General features: G+C 39.3%; 1 protein-coding gene and 1 pseudogene across 1 annotated transcript in view; one reads left to right on the forward strand and one right to left on the reverse strand.

Annotated features, from left to right (window-relative positions):
• LOC139010900 (coiled-coil domain-containing protein 7-like) overlaps positions 1–18,547 on the forward strand; it is a 61,688-nt gene that overhangs the window by 13,113 nt on the left and 30,028 nt on the right. Inside the window, exons 2-3 of the mRNA XM_070415992.1 lie at positions 337–420; positions 5,812–5,898. Of these exons, the coding sequence (XP_070272093.1) occupies positions 337–420; positions 5,812–5,898 (171 nt within the window). The remainder of the gene's footprint in view (positions 1–336; positions 421–5,811; positions 5,899–18,547) is intronic.
• On the reverse strand, positions 14,327–14,650 carry LOC139019853 (large ribosomal subunit protein P1 pseudogene; annotated as a pseudogene).

The raw sequence follows: 18,547 nt of genomic DNA on the forward strand, positions 1-18,547 counted from the left end.
TTAAAAAATTATGAGACATCAGATTGTGATTGAATTTTGTCATTAGTCGGATATGAGACCTTGGTCAAATCACTGAACATGTATAAGCCTCTGTGCAATGAGGGTTATGTGATGGCTAATGTCTGTAAGGATTTTAAGGTATTTATTTCAGAAACAGATACTTCAGTACAATCCATTTCCAGTGAAAATAAGCTATTAAGGTAGCAGTAGTAACAAACACACTTATACACGGAAACCAATACACACACACACACACACACACACACACGCATGCACACACACATGTGTTAATATTTGCCTTTCAAAACTAAACATTTTAAACTTCTTATTCTATAGAGACTGATACAGAACACTTACCCAGCGATTTTGGAAGAGGTATAATCACTGGGGAAGCCAAGAAACAATCAATGCACCATGCTGGTAAGAACAAGAATATTTCAAGTCTAGTTATAGTACCTATATGCTATTTTACATAATAAAACTTCTCCGCAATTTCTTCCTATAATTACTAGAATGCTAGCAGTTACCATCAACATGTACTTAGATGCATAATTTCTGTTTTAGGATTCATCTCCTTACAGTCATCTACAAAAAACCAATGCTATTGTGAGCTTGAAATTTGCTTGATGGAAGCCTTTAAAATGCCACTTTACTCACTTTCTTTTTGAGACTCAATTCATTAGTTGCTTTGTATTTGCAAATTCAGAAAAGTTACCTTAAGAAAGGATTAGAAGAGGAATTTAGAAACTAGACATTGCATTGCTTATTAATTCCCTCCATGTGATTACAATACCGGGAAAAATTTTTAATATTTCCGGTGATGGTGCTACCTGTGTTCTTTCCTTTTTAATACACTTTAGGGTATAAATTACTGCTTCTTGTTCTGGCAGACCAGTGGCTAGCAGGCTTTGTCACCATCTTTGATGTGGTAGCAAAGGAAATAGGCAGGTTAAGGGAGAATTATGGAAGGAGACACTGAAAGAGAGGGTTTTAAAACAGTAGTCATCCAATGGTGATTGTGTTCATGCCCCAAAGTTCATGCCATAACAGGAACAGTACTAGGAGCTTCACACTGCAGGGAAAGACACTTCAGAGAAAAATGAAATAAGACAACCTCATCACTCAGTCAATGACCAGGCACACAATGACAAGACTCCTAATGCAGTGGGAGGAACCTACTACCCTGATTGGCTACAATACATTCCCTAAAATGCACAGGTTTTACCACAAAATATATGAGGCATGTAAAGGAACAGCAAGTATGAACTCTACATAGGAGGAAAGCGGACCAGAACAAATCTTTGCGTGCATTCCAGTTGTAGGTTTTCCTATAATTTATAAATATATTAAAGAAAGAACCCCATGTTTAATAGAGAAAAGACCATATGTGGCTAGTTCTATTAAACAAAAATGTCAAGAGAGAGACAGAAGGATATATGAAAAGAAAAACACTGATGATTTTGGTGTTGAAATTCGAATAACTGTTAGATAAAATGCATTATAGTGACACAGGAATAGATTGGAATTGTCAAAAGAAAGAACCTCTACACTTGAAATAATGGGAAGAGTGAAAGTAGAGCAGGCAGGAAGGGGGCAGGAAAAGCAGTGGAAGAAATAATAGTTGAATATTTTCAAACATATTCAATGAAAATATCAATCTGCACATCCAAACTCAATGAAATCTAAGTAGAATAGGTACAATGAAATATGCAGGCAGACCCATCTTGGTAAAATTATGAAGGACAGAGAAGATAATACAACCCACAACTGCAAACAACTCATCATAGAAAAGAGAAACCTGGCAAGATGAAGAGCTGACTCTACATCACAAACTGTCCATGAGTACAGGCAGTGGGATGGCATAATCAGAGTACTAATAGCAAAACATCACTACAATTCTTATATCTAGCCAAACTATGATTCAGAGTGAAGGTTAGAAAAAGGGATTCTAATTTTTTAAAATAAAGAAAAAAAAGAAAGAAAGAAAAGAAAGAGAGAGAGAGAGAGAGAGAGAGAGAGAGAGAGAGAGGAAGGAAGGAAGGAAGGAAGGAAGGAAGGAAGGAAGGAAGGAAGGAAGAAAGAAAGAAAGAAAGAAAGAAAGAAAGAAAGAAAGAAAGAAAGAAAGAAAGAAAAGAAAGGGAGAGAGAGAGAGAGAGAGAGAGAGAGAGAGAGAGAGAGAGAGAGAGAGAAGAAAGAAAGAAAGAAAGAAAGAAAGAAAGAAAGAAAGAAAGAAAGAAAGAAAGAAAGAAAGAAAGAAAGAAAGAAAGGAAAGGGAAGGAAGGAAGGAAGGAAGGAAGGAAGGAAGGAAGGAAGGAAGGAAGGAAGGGAGAAGAATACAAGCAATGGGGATCTGTTTGATAGCAGATCTTCTTTAACAGTAAAGAATTTTTTTTTCAATGTTGAAAACAATTTACTTCTGGCAGTAACTTGAATCCAGCTTCTAAAGTAGCATGGATTCAAGGAATTATGTAATTCCTAAAGACAGTGAGAATGCATGTTTTTTTCTCCGTAGTTGATTCAATAGGCAATTGCATAAACATGATGTGCATCATTGTATTTTGGTGCCCATAAAATATTTAAAATGAATACATTTCACTATAGCAGCACAAAGGTGATGTGTGTGGATCCCAATGTATTTCAGTAAGATGATATAGAAGATTTTAATTCCAATTTGCATGAGCTAATGAGGAGTGCCCAGAATGCTAATATATATAAAATGCCAGGGGCCAACATGACCGAAATAAGTGGATGGATGACCGAACAGCATGCTGTGTGGGGCGACAACGCTGGCAGGGCGGTTAGTGACGGATGACCAAACAACTGAATAGCAGGTTATATGGGCACCAGGCTGGCAGGGGTGGCAGTTGGGGGCTACCAGGCCAGCAGGGGGGCAGTTGGGGACAGCCAGGCTGGCAGAAGGGAGCAATTGGGGGGACCAGGCCAGCAGGGAGGTCAGTAAGGGGCAAGCAGGCCAGCGGGTCTGAGCAGTTAGGGGCGACCAGGCCAGTAGCAGGGAGCAATTGGGAGTGACCAGACTCTCAGGAGCAGCAGCAGGGGGTGACCAGGTCATTAGAAGGGCAGTAAAAGGTGCCCAGGATAGCAGGGGACAGTTGGGGGTGACCAAGCCGGCAGGGGATGGAGGGCAGTAAGGGGCGACCAGACTTGTGGGGGAAGGCAGTTAGGGAGGACCAGGCTAGAAAGGGTGCAGTTGGGGGCAACCAGTCCAGAAGTTAGAGGTGGTTAGGGGTGATCAGGCTGCCATGGGGGGCACTTTGTGGAAATCAGGCAGGCAGGCAGGTGAGCAGTTAGGAGCCAGGGGTCCTGGATTGTGAGAGGGAAGTCCAGTTGAGAGAGGGATGTTCTTCTTTCTTCTCTTAGCTTCAGAGGGCCCCAGTTATATAAAAATAAGTATAACTTTTTATCATAGGTATATTCAGTACCATCATTCCCACTGTCTGCAGTTTTCATATGTGCAATTTCTGTTATCCATGGTCAATCAGGAATGGAATATATCAAATGGAAAATGCCAATGATAAATAATTCATGTTTTAAATTATTCACTATTCTGTGGAGCATGGTGAATCTCATGCCATCCTCCTCTGTCCTACCCAGAACATGAATAATTCCTTTGTCCAGCCTATTCACTCTGATAACGCTACCTGCCCTTTTGTCACTCAGTAGCCTTCTCAGTTATCACATGGGTAAGCACCTCATAGTATTGCAGTGCTTATGTTCAAGTAAACAGGATTTTACTTCATACTGGCCCCAACATGCAGAGTAGAGATGTTGGCAGTTTGGATATACCAAAGAGAAGCCAGCATTTGTATCAGAGATAAGTTTATATAGGAAAGCTCTGAATATATTTGGGGTTTGGTACAATCCACAGTTTCAAGCATCCATCTGCTGGATGGTCTTGGAATGGATCCCTCACTGATAAGGTGGGTAATAGTAGCACAGAAACAGGAAAGAAGTAAGAATGATATGGGATTAGCATTTCTAGATCTCCCTGGTATTTTTTAGGCAACAATCTGAAATGGGTTCTAAAATTGTCAATGTTGGTAGTTATACAACTCTGAGTATAAATTTTAATAACCCATTAAATTTCACACTTTATATGGGAAAAATGTATTGTATGCCTACATAATTGCTAAAAATAGCTCTCTGACCTACAAATAATAAGATGTTAAGGAAAGTTTAAAGCAATGGGAAGATGTTTATGGTAAGAAAATTGTGATTCTTCCCATAAGTTTCTCCAACATTTCTCCCCTCAAAGCCTATTCTGATTGGCTCCCGCTTATCTTAGTATACTTTGCATACTTGATTCTTCTGAAATGGTGTTTTTTACTTAAACCTAATGGAGAAAAACCAAAGCATCTGAAATATATTGGCTAATGTTGCCCAGGGTTGTGTTGCTCTACCTCCTGTATCTTTCCCAAAAAGTTTCTAATCAATAATGACCTTTTCTTCTTTTGCCCAATATGGGCCAGCTGTGTAATAATACCACAGCTGGGACACTCTCTGTAAAGAAGGTGGTATGGTATTTGTTGGCAGGAAGAGTCATAGTGCGACCTTTTATATTTCTTCATGGGCTCAGGCATTACTTCAAACTTTCCCAACCTTCCTAATGCGGGAACCCTTTAATACAGTTCCTCATATTGTGGTGACTCCCAACCAAAAAAAATATTTTTGTTTTTATTTCCTAACTGTAATTTTGCTACTGTAAACAATATGTAATTATATATGCGTTTTCCGATGGTCTTAGGAGACCCCTGTGAAAGGGTCATTGGACCCCCAAAGGGGTCGCGACCCACAGGTTGAGAACCACTGCTTCAAAGCAAGAGGTCTGCTGTGCCGTGTCAGGATCATGAGATCTTTCCAACTACACTTGCAGGGTCCACTAGAACTGACTTCCACTCCATACATTGTTGGCCCAGAAGTCCTTTTTAATTCCTGAATCCAAGTTATCCCTGCCACAATGCTAATTTCTCTTTCACCACTTTCACACATTTTTTGTCACTGGACCAAATTATTCGTTGGTAATTATAGGAAAAACATTGAATCATATGAAAACTTCGGTGAAATGGATCCAACCAGTATCCTGGTACTGCTGAAAACTTAACAATTTCTTCCTTGCATGTCACAAGGTCTCCATGCAAAGGAACCTTACAAAGCATTTTTTTCTCAATCTGATCAATGTCTTTATTCTCTTACCCATTGCTATCTACATACTTTATAGTTACAAAACCTAATGGGGAATTAAAATGTTCCCTGGTGAGTCAGTGCATTTCTGGCTCATGGTAAGTTTTTGTGACTGTACAGTCGGTGGTGTGGAACATGTCAGTTAGTGAAAAACAAATAAATAAACAATGAAACAAACAGTGATGTTCTATTTCATGAAGTACATCCCTACAGAAAGAGTGTGCATATAATGCAAGCCTGCAAGTAATTTTATGATCATAAATTCACTGGGATGATTTCAATTTCCATAAAAAGGATTTATATGGAATAAGTAGTGTTTAAGGAATTATGAGACATAGCTTCTAAAATGTATATCTGTTTTACCCTTTCCTGGTTATTTGGTTTTGGAAATATCACTAAAGGTCTCTGAAGATCAGCATAATATGGCTGACATATTTATTCCATCTGTTCCAATATATGTTTTCATGAATTTGCAATCAAGTAATCTCAACAAAATTTTGATATGCTGGATACAACCAACATATATGCACACTCATGGAAACATATATATTCCTGTGTAAATGATTTGTATGTAAATGATCACAATGACGTGCTTTTAAATCTATGTTTCAGTGGGGGCTAATGCAGAACACTCAACAGATGCACCTCCACGTGACATAAAAATGAGTCCACTGAAGATACGATCAATGGAACTCTTTGGTAAGAAGAAGAATTTAAAAAATAAAAGATTTCAGTTTATTCACCTTTTGGAATTGAATTAAGCCTGAAACTTAAAGAACAAAAGTACCTGTAGGTTACTATTACACGGAGAAACGTTTTGATGAATACCCTTCTTTAATGAGTTAAATTCTTGCCTTAAGTGCAGGCAGACCTCGGAGATACTTTGTGTTTTGTTCCAGACCATTACAATAGAGTGAATATCACAAAACACAAGGCACATGAAATTTGGGGTTTCACAAAGTGTATAAAATGATGATTACACTATAGTGAATTCTGTTCTTTGTACAAAAGCATTTTATCTACAAAGAAAATAATATATGTATTTAACTGAAAATACTTTATGGCTAGAAACTGATAATAACCATCTGAAACTTCACTGTTATAATCATTTTGATTATGTAGGGTGTTACCCCAATGTTGATGGCGGATGTTGGCTCAGACTGGTGGTTGCTGAAATCGGGGTAGCTGTGGAAATTTCTTAAAATAAGACAACAATAGAGTTTGCCATATCAACTTAATCTTCTGCTCATGTATGAGTTCTCTGTAGAATGCAAGCCTTTTTGATAGCATTATACCCACAGTAGATCTTCTTTTAAAATTGGAGTAGTACTCTCTAAACCTGCACTTCTTCATCAGCTAAGTTTAGGTAATGTTCTAAAACATTACTGTCAATTCATCAATCTTCTCAGCTTCCTTTCTAAGAGTAGATTCCATCTCAAGAAACCACGTTCTTTGATCATACATAAGAAGGTGCTCCTCACCTGTTAAAGTTGTATCATGAGATCACAGCAGAAATCTAGGCTGTACTTCTACAGGCTCCACTTATTATTCAAGTTCTCTTGATATTTCCATCACCTCACCATTTATTTCCATGATGGAAAACTTGAAATATTCAAAGTCATTTAGGAGGGTCAGAATCAACTTCTTTCAACCGTGTGTTACCATTGATATTTTGTACTCTCCCATGAATCACAGGTTTTGTTAGTGGCATAGATCATAATGGGTCTGAATATTTTACAACTTACTGAATGTTAATAATTTTTCTAAATATTTACAACTTACTTTGCCCAGATCCATTCAGCCATTATTATGTATGGTAGCTATAGCATTCTTTTTATTATTTTTACTATTATTTTTTTCAATGTCTAATGTTTTACATATGCCTCATTTTTCCCTTATTGACCCCACCCAGCTGTTTCCACCCCCAAGGGCAAACTACCACTACCAGTCTATATCCATTGTTTATGCTAATATGCATCCATACAAGTCCTTCGGTTGATCTCTGACACCCCCACCCCACCCAAACCCTCACCTCCACTGCCATTTGTCCCTTGATCTCTTTTTCTGCATCAGTTTAGGTTGATCATTATATCCCACATATGAGTGCGGTCATGTGATATTTACCTTTATTCCACTGGCTTATTTCGGCTAGCACAATGCTCTCCAGTTCCATCTATGCTGTTGCAAATGGTAAAAGTTTCTTCTTTATTATAGTGGCATAGTATTCCATTGTGTAGATGTAGCACAGTTTTTTAATCTACTCACCTGCTGTTGGACACTTAGGTTGTTTCCAAATCTTAGCTATGTGTCCAAATTGTGCAGCAATGAACATAGGAGTGCATATATCCTTTCTGATTGGTATTTCTAGTTTCTTGAGATATAGTCCTATAAGTGAGATCACTGGGTCAAATGGGAATTCCATTTTTAACATTTTGAGGACACTCCATACTGTCTTCCACAGTGGCTGCACCAGTCTGCATTCCCACCAGCAGTGTACGAGGGTTCTTTCCTCCACATCCTTGCCAGCACTTGTCGTTTGTTGATAGCCATTCTGACAGATGTGAGATGGTACCTCATTGCTGTTTGGATTTGTATCTCTCAGATGATTGGTGACTTTGAGCATGTTTTCATATGTCTATCAGCCTTCTGTATGTGCTCTTTCAAAAAATGTCTGTCTACGTCCTTTGCAAATTTTTTGATTGGATTGTTTATCTTCCTTTTGTTAAACTGGATGAGTTCCCTGTAAATTTTGGAGATTAAACCCTTATCTCAAATAGCATTGCCAATATGTTCTCCCAAGCAGTGGGCTTTCCTGTTTTGTTGATGGTTTCTTTTGCTGTGCAGAAGCTTTTTATTTTGATGTAGTCCCATTTGTTTATTTTCTCCTTAGTTTCCATTGTCCTAAGAGCTGTATTGGTAATGTTTTTGCTATGATATATGACTGATATTTTGCTGCCTGTGGATTCCTCTAAGATTTTTATGGTTTCCTGTCTTATATTTAAGTCCTTCATCCATTTTGAGTTTGTTTTTCTGTATGGTGTAAGTTGGTGTTCTAGTTTCATTTTTTTTCATGTATCTGACTAAATTTCCCAGCACCATTTATTGAAGAGTCTGTGTTGACTCCATTGTATGCTCTTGTCTCCTTTGTCAAATATTAATTGAGCATAATGGCTTGGGTTGATTTCTGGGTTCTCTGTTCTGTTCCATTGGTCTATCTGTCTGTTTTTTTGCCAGTACCAGGCAGTTTTGAGAACCATGGCTTGGTAATATAGCTTGATATCTGGTATTGTGATCCCTCCAACTTTGTTCTTCTTTCTCAGGATTGCTGTGGCTCTTCAGGGTCTTTTTTTTAATTCCTGATGAATTTTTGGAGAGTTTGTTCTAGAACTTTGAAATATGCCATTGGTCTTTAAATGGGGATTGCTTTGAATCTGTAGATTGCTTTGGGTAGTATGGACATTTTGATGATGTTGATTCTACCAATCCTTGAACATGGTATGTTTTCCCATTTGTTTATGTCTTCCTCTATCTCTTATTCCATTGTCCTACAGTTTTCTGAGTACAGGCCTTTTACCTCCTTAGTTTAGTTTATTCCTAGGTATCTTAATTTTGGGGTGCAGTTTTAAATGGCATTGTGTTTTTAGTTTCTCTTTCTGTGAGTTCATTATTGGTGTATAAAAAAGCTATAGATTTTTGGGTGTTAATTTTGTATACTGCTACATTGCCGAATTCATTTATTAGGTCTAGTAGTTTTTTGATGGAGTCTTTGTGGTTTTCTATCTATAGTACCATGTCATCTGCTAATAATGAGTTTTACTTCTTCTTTTCCAATTTGGATGCCTTTTATTTCTTCTCCTTGTCTGATTGATATGGCTCGCACTTCCAGTAATATGTTGAACAGGAGTGGTGAAAGTGGACATCCCTGTCCTGTTCTTGTTCTTAGGGGAAATGAACTTAGTGTTTGCCCATTGAGTATGATGTTGGCTGTAGGTTTGTCACATAAGGCTTTTATAATGTTGAGGTATGATCCCTCTCTTCCCACTTTGCTGAGAGTTTTTATCAAGAAAGGGTGTTGGATTTTGTCAAATCTTTTTTCTGCATCAATTTATATGATTATGTGATTTTTGTCTCTCAATTTGTTTATGGAATGAATCATATTTATTGACTTGTGGATATTTTACCATTCTTGCATCCACCTAATAAATCCCACTTGATCATGGTGTATGATCTTTCTAATGTAATGCTAGATATGATTTGCTAGAATTTTGTTGAGGATTTTAGCATCTATTTTCATCAAGAATATTAGCCTATTGATATCTTTTTGTGTGTGTGGTGTCTTTACCTGGCTTTGGAATAGGGTAATGCTGGCTTCATAGAATGAGGTTAGACGTGTGCCTGCCTCTTGAATATTTTTGGAATAGTCTGAGGAGGAATGGTGTTAGTTTTTCTTTGAATGCTTGGTAGAACTCCCCTGTAAAGCCGTCTGGTCCAGGGCTTTTGTGTGCTGGAAGATTTTTGATCAATGCCTCAATTTCTTTGGTAGCTATTGGCCTATTCCAGTTTTTTATTCTTCCTGATAGAGTTTTGGGAGCTTTTTCAAAAAATATGTCCATTTCATCTGGGTAGTCCATTTTGTTGGACTAGAGTTGTTTCTAGTATTTTTTCATAATCTTTGGATTTCTGTGAGGTCAGTTGTTACTTCATCTGTTTCATTTCTGATTTTGTTTATTTGGGTCTGCTCTCTTTGTTTCTTGGTGAGCCTGGCTAGAGGTGCATCAATCTTGTTGAACCTTTGAAAGAACCAGCTCTCAGTTTTATTCATCTTTTTTTGTTTGGTTTTTGTGGTCTTTATGTCATTTATTTCAACTCTAATCTGTATTATTTCCTTCCTTCTGCTTACTCAGGGCTTTTCTTGTTGCTCCCTTTCTAATTCTTGGAGTTGTAAGGTTAGATAATTTATTACCATTATTTATTTATTTATTTATTTATTTATTATTTTTTTAATTTTTTTGAGGTAAGCCTGTGGAACTATGAACTTCCCTCTCAAGACTGCTTTCACTGTGTCACATGGATTTTTGGATTGTTGTGTTTTCATTGTCAGTTGTTACCAGGATGCTTTTTATTTCTTTTTTGATCTCTATGGTAACCCAATCATTGTTTATTAGCATGCTATTTAGCCTCCAGGTGTTTGATTTTTTTCTCATTGTTTTTATTGTAGTTGATTTCTAATTTTATGCCATTGTGATCTGAGAAGATGCTTGATATGATTCTATCTTCTGGAATTTGGAGAGACTTTGCTTGTGACCCAATATGTGGTCTAACTTTGAAAATGCCCTGTGTGCACTTGAGAAGAAAGTATAGTCCATGGCTTTGGGATGAAATGTTCCTAAGATGTCAATTAATTCCATCTGATCTAGTGAGTCATTTAGGAATAATGTTTCTTTGCTGATTTTTTGTTTAGAGGATTTATCCAGTGGTGTCAATGGGGTATTAAAGTCCCCTACTATGACTTTATTGCCGCCAATCTCTCCCTTGATACCTCCCAGAACTTCTTTTATGTATTTAAGTCCTTCTGTATTGGGTGCATATATGTTTACCAGAGTTATATCTTCTTTTTTATATATATATTTTATTGATTTTTTTTTTACAGAGAGAAAGGGCGAGAGATAGAGAGTTAGAAACATCGATGTGAGAGAAACATAGATCAGGCGCCTCCTGCACATCTCCTAATGGGGATGTGCCCCCAACCCAGGTACATGCCCTTGACCAGAATCAAGCCTGGGACGTTTCAGTCCACAGGCCGATGCTCTATCCACTGAGCCAACCTGGTTTTGGCAGAGTTATATCTTCTTGTTGAATTGCTCCCTTTAGTATTATGAAGTGGTCTTCCTTATCTCTTGTTATGGCCTTTCTTTTGAGGTCTAATTTGTCAGATAGAAGTATTGCTACCCCACTTTTTTTTTTTTTTTTCAGTTCCATTCGCCTGAAAATGTTTTTTTCCATCCTTCACTTTCAGTCTGTGTGAGTCCTTTGCTCTAAGGTGGGTCTCCTGTAGGCAGCAGATATATGGGTCATGTTTTCTTATCCATTCAGCTACCCTATGTTTTTTGATTGGGGCATTTAATCCATTTTCATTTAAAGTTATTAATGATAGGTCCTTGTTTGTGGCCATTTTTACCTTTTATGTCTGCATGTCCACGCACTCTCCTTGTGTTCCTTCTTCCTTTCCTATTTCTTCTTTTTACAGCGGATGCTTTAGCATTTCTTGCATTGCCAGTTTGGTGGTTTTAAACTCCCTTCGTCCTTTATTGTCTGTGAAGCTCCTGATTTCACTGTCAATTTTGATTGTTAGCCTTGCTGGGTATAGTATTCTTGGATTCATACCCTGCTAGCATGACTTTGTATATTTCCTTCCATTCCCTTCTGGACTGATATGTTTCTCTTGAGTAATCAATTGATAGTCTGATGGGAGATCTCTTGTAGGTCACTTTCTGTCCCAATTAATACTGGGTTGGAGGGACGGGCTCACCCAGAGCAGGTTTCCTGCTCATCTCTCCTTATTCTGTTCCCCATTTTCCACAAATTCACCTTCCCCTGCAGTCTCGGTGACCTTTTTTAATTGGAAGATCCTGTGTACTGTGATTAGCAAGCAAAAGCAAGGAAGTCAAAAAGACAAAGCAACCACACTGCCTCAGACTTTCTTCCCCCAGCATTGCGTGGCTGTTATTGAACTTCAGGCTGCCTTTCTTGGCAACTCTCCCATGGCTATGGGATTAGATCTAGAGTCCCTCACTTCCAGTAGCCCTATGGGCCCTCTTCCACATGCAAGGGCTACATTGACCCCAAAGCCCGAGGAACTGGTGCAGTGCAGTCTCCCACTGGGATTCTAGTTCTGGCTGTGTGTGTTTCTCCCCACAGCCTGGATCCCAAATCCTACCACTCCCAGGTAACCTCTGACCTTTGTGTCCATGGATTGCCTCACCAGCTATCTTTAATTCACCAATTTTTGGTGGATGTTATTCAAATCAGCTGTTCCTTCTATTTGCTCTGTGAGAAGGTGCAGGACCCATTTGCGGGTTCAGCCACCACCTTGTCTCCCACTAGACAAATTTTGGCACCAAAGATTAGGGAGGCTAGAGTCTCGGTGATCCTGGGTTCCCACATGAGGCAACTGGTCCCGGGGCATTGTGGCTTTAAGGTCCCAGGAGGTATCCAAGGTCTTCCTGGGTGAAGGTAAGGCTGGGTTTCTGATCAGAGCTGGTCTCCCTTTCAAGATGGCACGGCTTCTGCAGCAGAGTGGGCTGCTGCAGGAGAGATTTCAGCAGTAGTAGAGGCTTCCCCGCCAGGAGAGCCTGGTCCGCCAGTCCCCAACAGTCCTGCAGAATATAACTTTCCCTCACTCACAAAGACAGACACTCCCTGCATGTCCACGCACTCTCCTTTTGCTCTCCAATTCACACACTATTTTGCTGAATTCCCTCCCATTAGCTGCCATCTTGGATCCACTCTAGCTATAGCATTTGAAATGTGCTTCTCATATAATAAAACTTGAAATTACTCAGAATTACTCATCTTCACACATGTGCTTCAGAAGGGATGTAGTGATGGCTGGTGTGAATCATCATTAATCTCTATACCCTTCCCCTCAGAACTCTTGGGTGACCAGATGCCTGGTCAATTTATGGCAATCTATTGTAAAGATTCTCTTTTCTGAATGGTAGGTCTTAACAGTGGCCAAAATACTTAGAAAATTGTGTTATAAGTAGATGTGTGGTCAAGTGGGCATTGTTGTTCTCATCATAGAGCACAGACAGCGGAAACTGAATGTTGATGTGAAGGGTCCTAGGGTTTTTAGAATGGCAAATGAGCACTGGGTTTAAAATAAACTCAACAGTTGCATGAGATCTTCATGATTTTGTCAGCCTGTTATTTGAAACCCTGGAGGCAGTCACTGACTTTTCCTCCCTGGCTATGCAATTTCCTATTGCCGTTTTATTCAAAAGGAATGTTGTCAAACTTACGTTACCAAAAGATTATATACCATTATTATTATTATAAAACAGTGTTAGACTTTTTATCCATTCAAAGTGACAAAAGGGTATTAAATATAAACATGGGCTAGTAAAATTTCAGTTCCCACAATTAAGAAAATGTCTTTTTGTAAGTAATCAAGTACTTGATTACTATAACATAATATATAACAATTTTATTAATGAATAGAATTTTTGCTTGTCGGGCAAATACAGGAATGATATTTTCCATTTTAGCAGACTGGTTAAGGAATAAACAAATTCTGTACTAGCTTATTAATCTAATGACATTTATTAATTCAGATTACCTATAATTTTCCTTTTAAGATTTCTCTTGACAATCTTTCTACAAGGTTCACAAACCCTGCTACCCATTCAGAAAAAAAAAACACAAAAAAAAACAAAAACAGCTTTAGAACAACTCAATTTCATGTTTTCTTCAAAATCTATTACCACACTTCAGGCCTCCTATTACCAAATCTACATAATTTCTTTACAATTATTTAGAATTCTTGACACTTAAAACCTTAATTTTAAGTGACAAGTAAGTAATAAATATTTCTCAGAGTTCCACTAAACTCACATTTTAAGAGATATATTTCAAATAAAATAGAAGACATATTTATTAACAGATTAAAATCTACCCCCTAGATTCTCTGTAATAAGAAGCCAAAAGTAGGCCAACTCAGATTAATTAAAATTTAAGTATAATGTTATTTCAAAATACCTAGATATTTAAAAAATGTTAATGTTTAACCCAGCAAAACTCCAAAGTTTTCAGTTACCAAATACTTTACTATTTTCTTTCTTCACAAAGAGGGAGTGTCCCTCCACTGACACTTCTTCAGCTTGCCCTCTAGGAGATAAACTTGGGGAGTTTAAAAGGTTTATTTTGCATACTTTTCTTTCTGAATAGAATGGAGCAAAGTGAAATCTTGCATATTAGAAGAGATCTTATCCTATTTCAAAACAGAAATAAAAGCAAGCCCTAAAGTAAATGAATGAGTACTTCCTAAAGGATTGACTGGAACATTAGCCTTAGAATCTTTTTTTTTTTTTAACAGAGGTCAGCTTTTATTGACTATGTTACAAAAAGAGATAGTTTAGTCAAAAAGACCAAAGCCCATGTCATCATCAGACTCCTTAGATTCTTTTTTCTTTGCTTCCACTTTCTTCTCCTCAGCTGGAGAAGCAGAGGTGGAGGGGGCAGGACCTCCTGCTGGTACAGCACTGGCTGCAGGGGCAGGTCAACCAGCCCCTACATTGCAGATGAGACTCCCAATATTGACATTGCCCAGAGCCTTTGCAAACAAGCCTGGCCAGAAAGGTCCAACTTTTACACCAGCTGCTTTCATGAGGGCATTTATCTTATCCTCAGTCAGGGACTAGTAGATGCAGGCGAGCTCTGAGACTATGGCCATGGTGAGGGTGAGTGCTGGGCAAGCGCTGCCAGAGTGGTACTAGTCACCAGATGAAGTCTAGCCTTAGAATCTTATCTCACACTAACCCAGCCCAGCAAATGACCTGTGGTCTGAGTGGCCAAAGCCCAAATAGCAGAGACAGAGAGGATCTCCTGTTTTCATAAAATGGTGAGGTGTGAACTAAGTCCCCAAAAGTGAAGAGAGCAAGCAAAGAACATCTGTAACCAAAGTTACATTACAGACAGAAAACTCTCACTAGCTAAGCATTTGGGGCAGCTGGTGCCTTGAGAAGAAGAGCAGGGAGATACCCAAGATTAAAAATTCTCAGTAGCTGCTGGGAAATTCCTGTAATCCCTGCCATGAGTTCAGCTGCCCATAAGCAGCTAGGGCCCTCAGCAACGTGGGGATGACACATCTTTAAACAAATCAAACCCAACAATAAAGAGACACAAAACAACTTTCAGCAGAGACACTCATGTAAATACTAGAGGTCTAGTGCACGGAATTCGTGCATGGGGAGTGGGAGAGGGGCTCCCTTAGCCTGGCCTGCACCTTCTCACCATCTGGGACTGCTGGTTCCTAACCACTGGCCTGCCTGTCTGCCTTGTCACCCCTAACCACTCTGCATTCCTCCCTCATCACCCCTACCCATTCGCCTGCCTGCCATAGCACCCTAACCACTGGCTTGTCTGCCTGATCACCCCAACCACTGGCTTGCCTGCCTGATCATCCCTAATGGCCTCTACCTACCTGTCTGATCACCCCTAACAGCCTCTGCTTGCCTGATCGCCCATAACCACTCTGCCTGCCTGCCAGATCACCCCTAACCACTGGCATGCCTGCCTGATTGCCCTAACCACTTTCCTGCCTGCCTGATCACCCTTAACCGTTCACCTGCCTGCCTGATCACCCCTAACAGCCTTGCCTGGCTGTCAATCACCTCTAAATGCCTCTGCCTAACTGCCTGATCGCCATCAAGGACTCTGCCAGCTTGGCTGATCGCCCTTAACTGCTCAACTGACTGCCTTATCACCCCAACTGCTCTGCCTGCCTGCCTGATTGCCCCTAACCACCACTGCCTTGGACCCCGCGACTGCGATTTTGTCCAGAAGGACGACCAGAATGACGTCAATGTCATTCAGCTAACCGGGCAAATTAGCATATTATGCCTTTTTATTATAGATGTATAGGCATGCAAAACCCACAGACAAGAGCTTCACACCATTCTCCTTGTCTGCCCAGCCACTGAAACCTCAGAATGCCCTGCATTTAAGAGAAAAACACTGAAGCAGAGCCATGTCTCTTGTCCCAAAGCGGGTCAGGGTATGTGCTTGCAGACTATGCAAGGACCATTGGAGGTTTCTTGCCACCTGGAGCTGATCAGGCTCAGCAAGACAAGAGGCAGTAAATGCCTCCCTTGCCATACACAATAAATGCACCCAATGCCTTACAAAGAGGCCCAGGTGAGAGACAGCAAATGTCTCTCCTGTCATACAAAAATGCTTGATTCAAATTTGGTCTTAGCTGAGTTGATGGGGATTGCTGGGGTAGTAGATGGGACATGAAACAAGAAAATTCCTGGCAGCACTGGAAATAAAAGTTCCAGACCTCAGCCCCAGAAACCCCCAATCTAGGCAGCAAGTGGCATCCCTGGTGGTTGTATCTGGGTCACCAGATTATGAAACCAGACAAATAATGGGTCCAGGTTAACTGTCAATATTTGAGCCAATTAAGCAGAGGTACGGTGGAATCATATATGAGTGTTTATTCCAATAATGCTGGCAGTATGGAAGAGCAGCAGGTCATCCACAAAAATCTGCTCTGAAATCCCCTCTCCCCCTGCATAAACCAGCTGCGTATATTGGGTAGGACAAAGATTACATGGGGGAGTAGGCAAAATAAGTTAAGGATGAGCATAATGGTTAAAGATTACAGGCAATGTGTGCTGGGGGTGGGCTCCTCAGGGTCTCCATTGTTTGGGCAACAAGATTGTTAATCTTTCTATGATAATAGGCAGTTCTTACCTCCCAGATCCCCAGCCAGATCAGAATATGATTTCTTTACTCAGAGGAAAACAATCATGGTTAGCAGAGCATGATTAATATTTCTTATAGCTAGCCCCAATATTCTATATATGTCCCTAACAGATTCTCTCACCAGTAGATGTTAACAGAGGAATCAAATTTCTGTCACCCACGCGAGTCAGTTTTTTGGTGTACCACTGAATACAGAATTTTGAGAAGCCACAGGGCATAATGAAATGTGATGAAAGGCTTTATTACGTGGTTACATTCCTCCAGTTGCAAAGTACCATCCCCCTTAAGCCAGTCCTGAAAGAGGGGCAGCTGTGGGCTCCAGCAGACCTAAAAACAAGGCCAGATCCCAGAGCTTCCAATCCACGTTGCAGCCAGTTGTAGATCACAACCAAGCTAATTAAAGTTCATTAGTTCATTGTGTGTAGGTCCACATGTCCATGAGTCACTGGCCAAGGGGAGTGCATCCTGTGCCATAGGAGAGCCAGGAACCCAGTGAGCTCATCTGATTCAAAGCTTAAATATTCAGGTTTGACCCACTTGCAGTGACCATGCCCATTCTGGCCAGCTGTGATGGACAGCAAAGCATTTTCCCTTGCCAACCAGACCTATTGGCCATGCCTCGAACCTGCCTTTGCCCAGTCCCTTGCCCATCAATCAGCGGGGAGCAGACTCAGAAAGTATTAAATGCCGCTTTTAGGCAGATCTTTATAAATGGCATGCTTATATTATCTGGTCTCTCATTAACTCCTTTACTCTTAAATTATAAATAGGTTATTTCAACAGCATCAGTATGAGGTACGCTAGAAAAATTACAATGCAACAGCAAAGATAATTATGGACATGTAACCATAACAACTGTAATACTAATGGAAATATTTGACATTTTGTGAATTCCAAAATGGATCTCAGATATGCAAATGCTGTTGGAAAGAGGGACCTAATTAATTGCTTGATGTAAGTTTGTGGAAAATGTTTATTTAGTAAGAAATGCAATATTTTCAAAGAAAAAAGAAGGTTCGGTTAGCATATTTCATCAAACACAGAGTATCAACCAAGAGACAAAAATTTATATTAAAAGAAAACCAATGCAAATTCTGGTGTTGAAATGTACAATGAATTGAATTAAGTGTGCACCTTGGAAAAAAAAAGTACCTCAAGTTTATTATTACATGGAGAAATTTTTTATCAACACCTTGCTTTAATTAGGTCAATTCTTTCTATAAGTACATTTATACCTGGATATATTTTGGGTTTGGTTGCAGAGCATTGCAATAGAGTGACTATCAAAAAACAAACAAACAAAACAACAACAACAACAAGAAAAACAAACAAGCAACATGACATTTTGGGTTTCCAAGAATGTACAAAAGTGATACTTATACTATATTGTAGTATACCATGGTTATATTCATGGACTCAAGCATTGTGCCAAAACAAGGCTTCCAGTCTATGATATCTACATTTCCATCTCAATTCCATTTGCAGTAAGTTATTATTATTATTATTACCCTGAAAACTTTACCCACTTGCAGATGCAGAGTCACAATAGTTATAAGGTTTTTTCTGCAACATGCACTGTTTCAACTAAATTTCATTATAGTTTTTCTGTAATTGGGCCTAGAGAGTTGTTTCCAAATCCATCAAAAGGTGAAAATCACCTAAAGACACAAATGTAAAGGGACTCAATACCAATGCTCACAATATTGCAAATTACCCACATTTTTCCCAGCTAGAAGGTCTAAGTGCTTTTAAGACTAAAGAGGGTGTAAGCTTTACCTCTGTCCACAAATGACCTGCTATTCTTTTCCAAAGCTAGCCAATGCGTAACAGTTTCACACCTATAGAATGAAAAAGAGGGTGA

Source organism: Myotis yumanensis, unplaced genomic scaffold, assembly GCF_028538775.1.
Source record: "Myotis yumanensis isolate MYYU_CA2020_CCGP unplaced genomic scaffold, mMyoYum1.0.hap1 SCAF_1, whole genome shotgun sequence".
Taxonomy (NCBI): Eukaryota; Metazoa; Chordata; class Mammalia; order Chiroptera; family Vespertilionidae; genus Myotis; species Myotis yumanensis.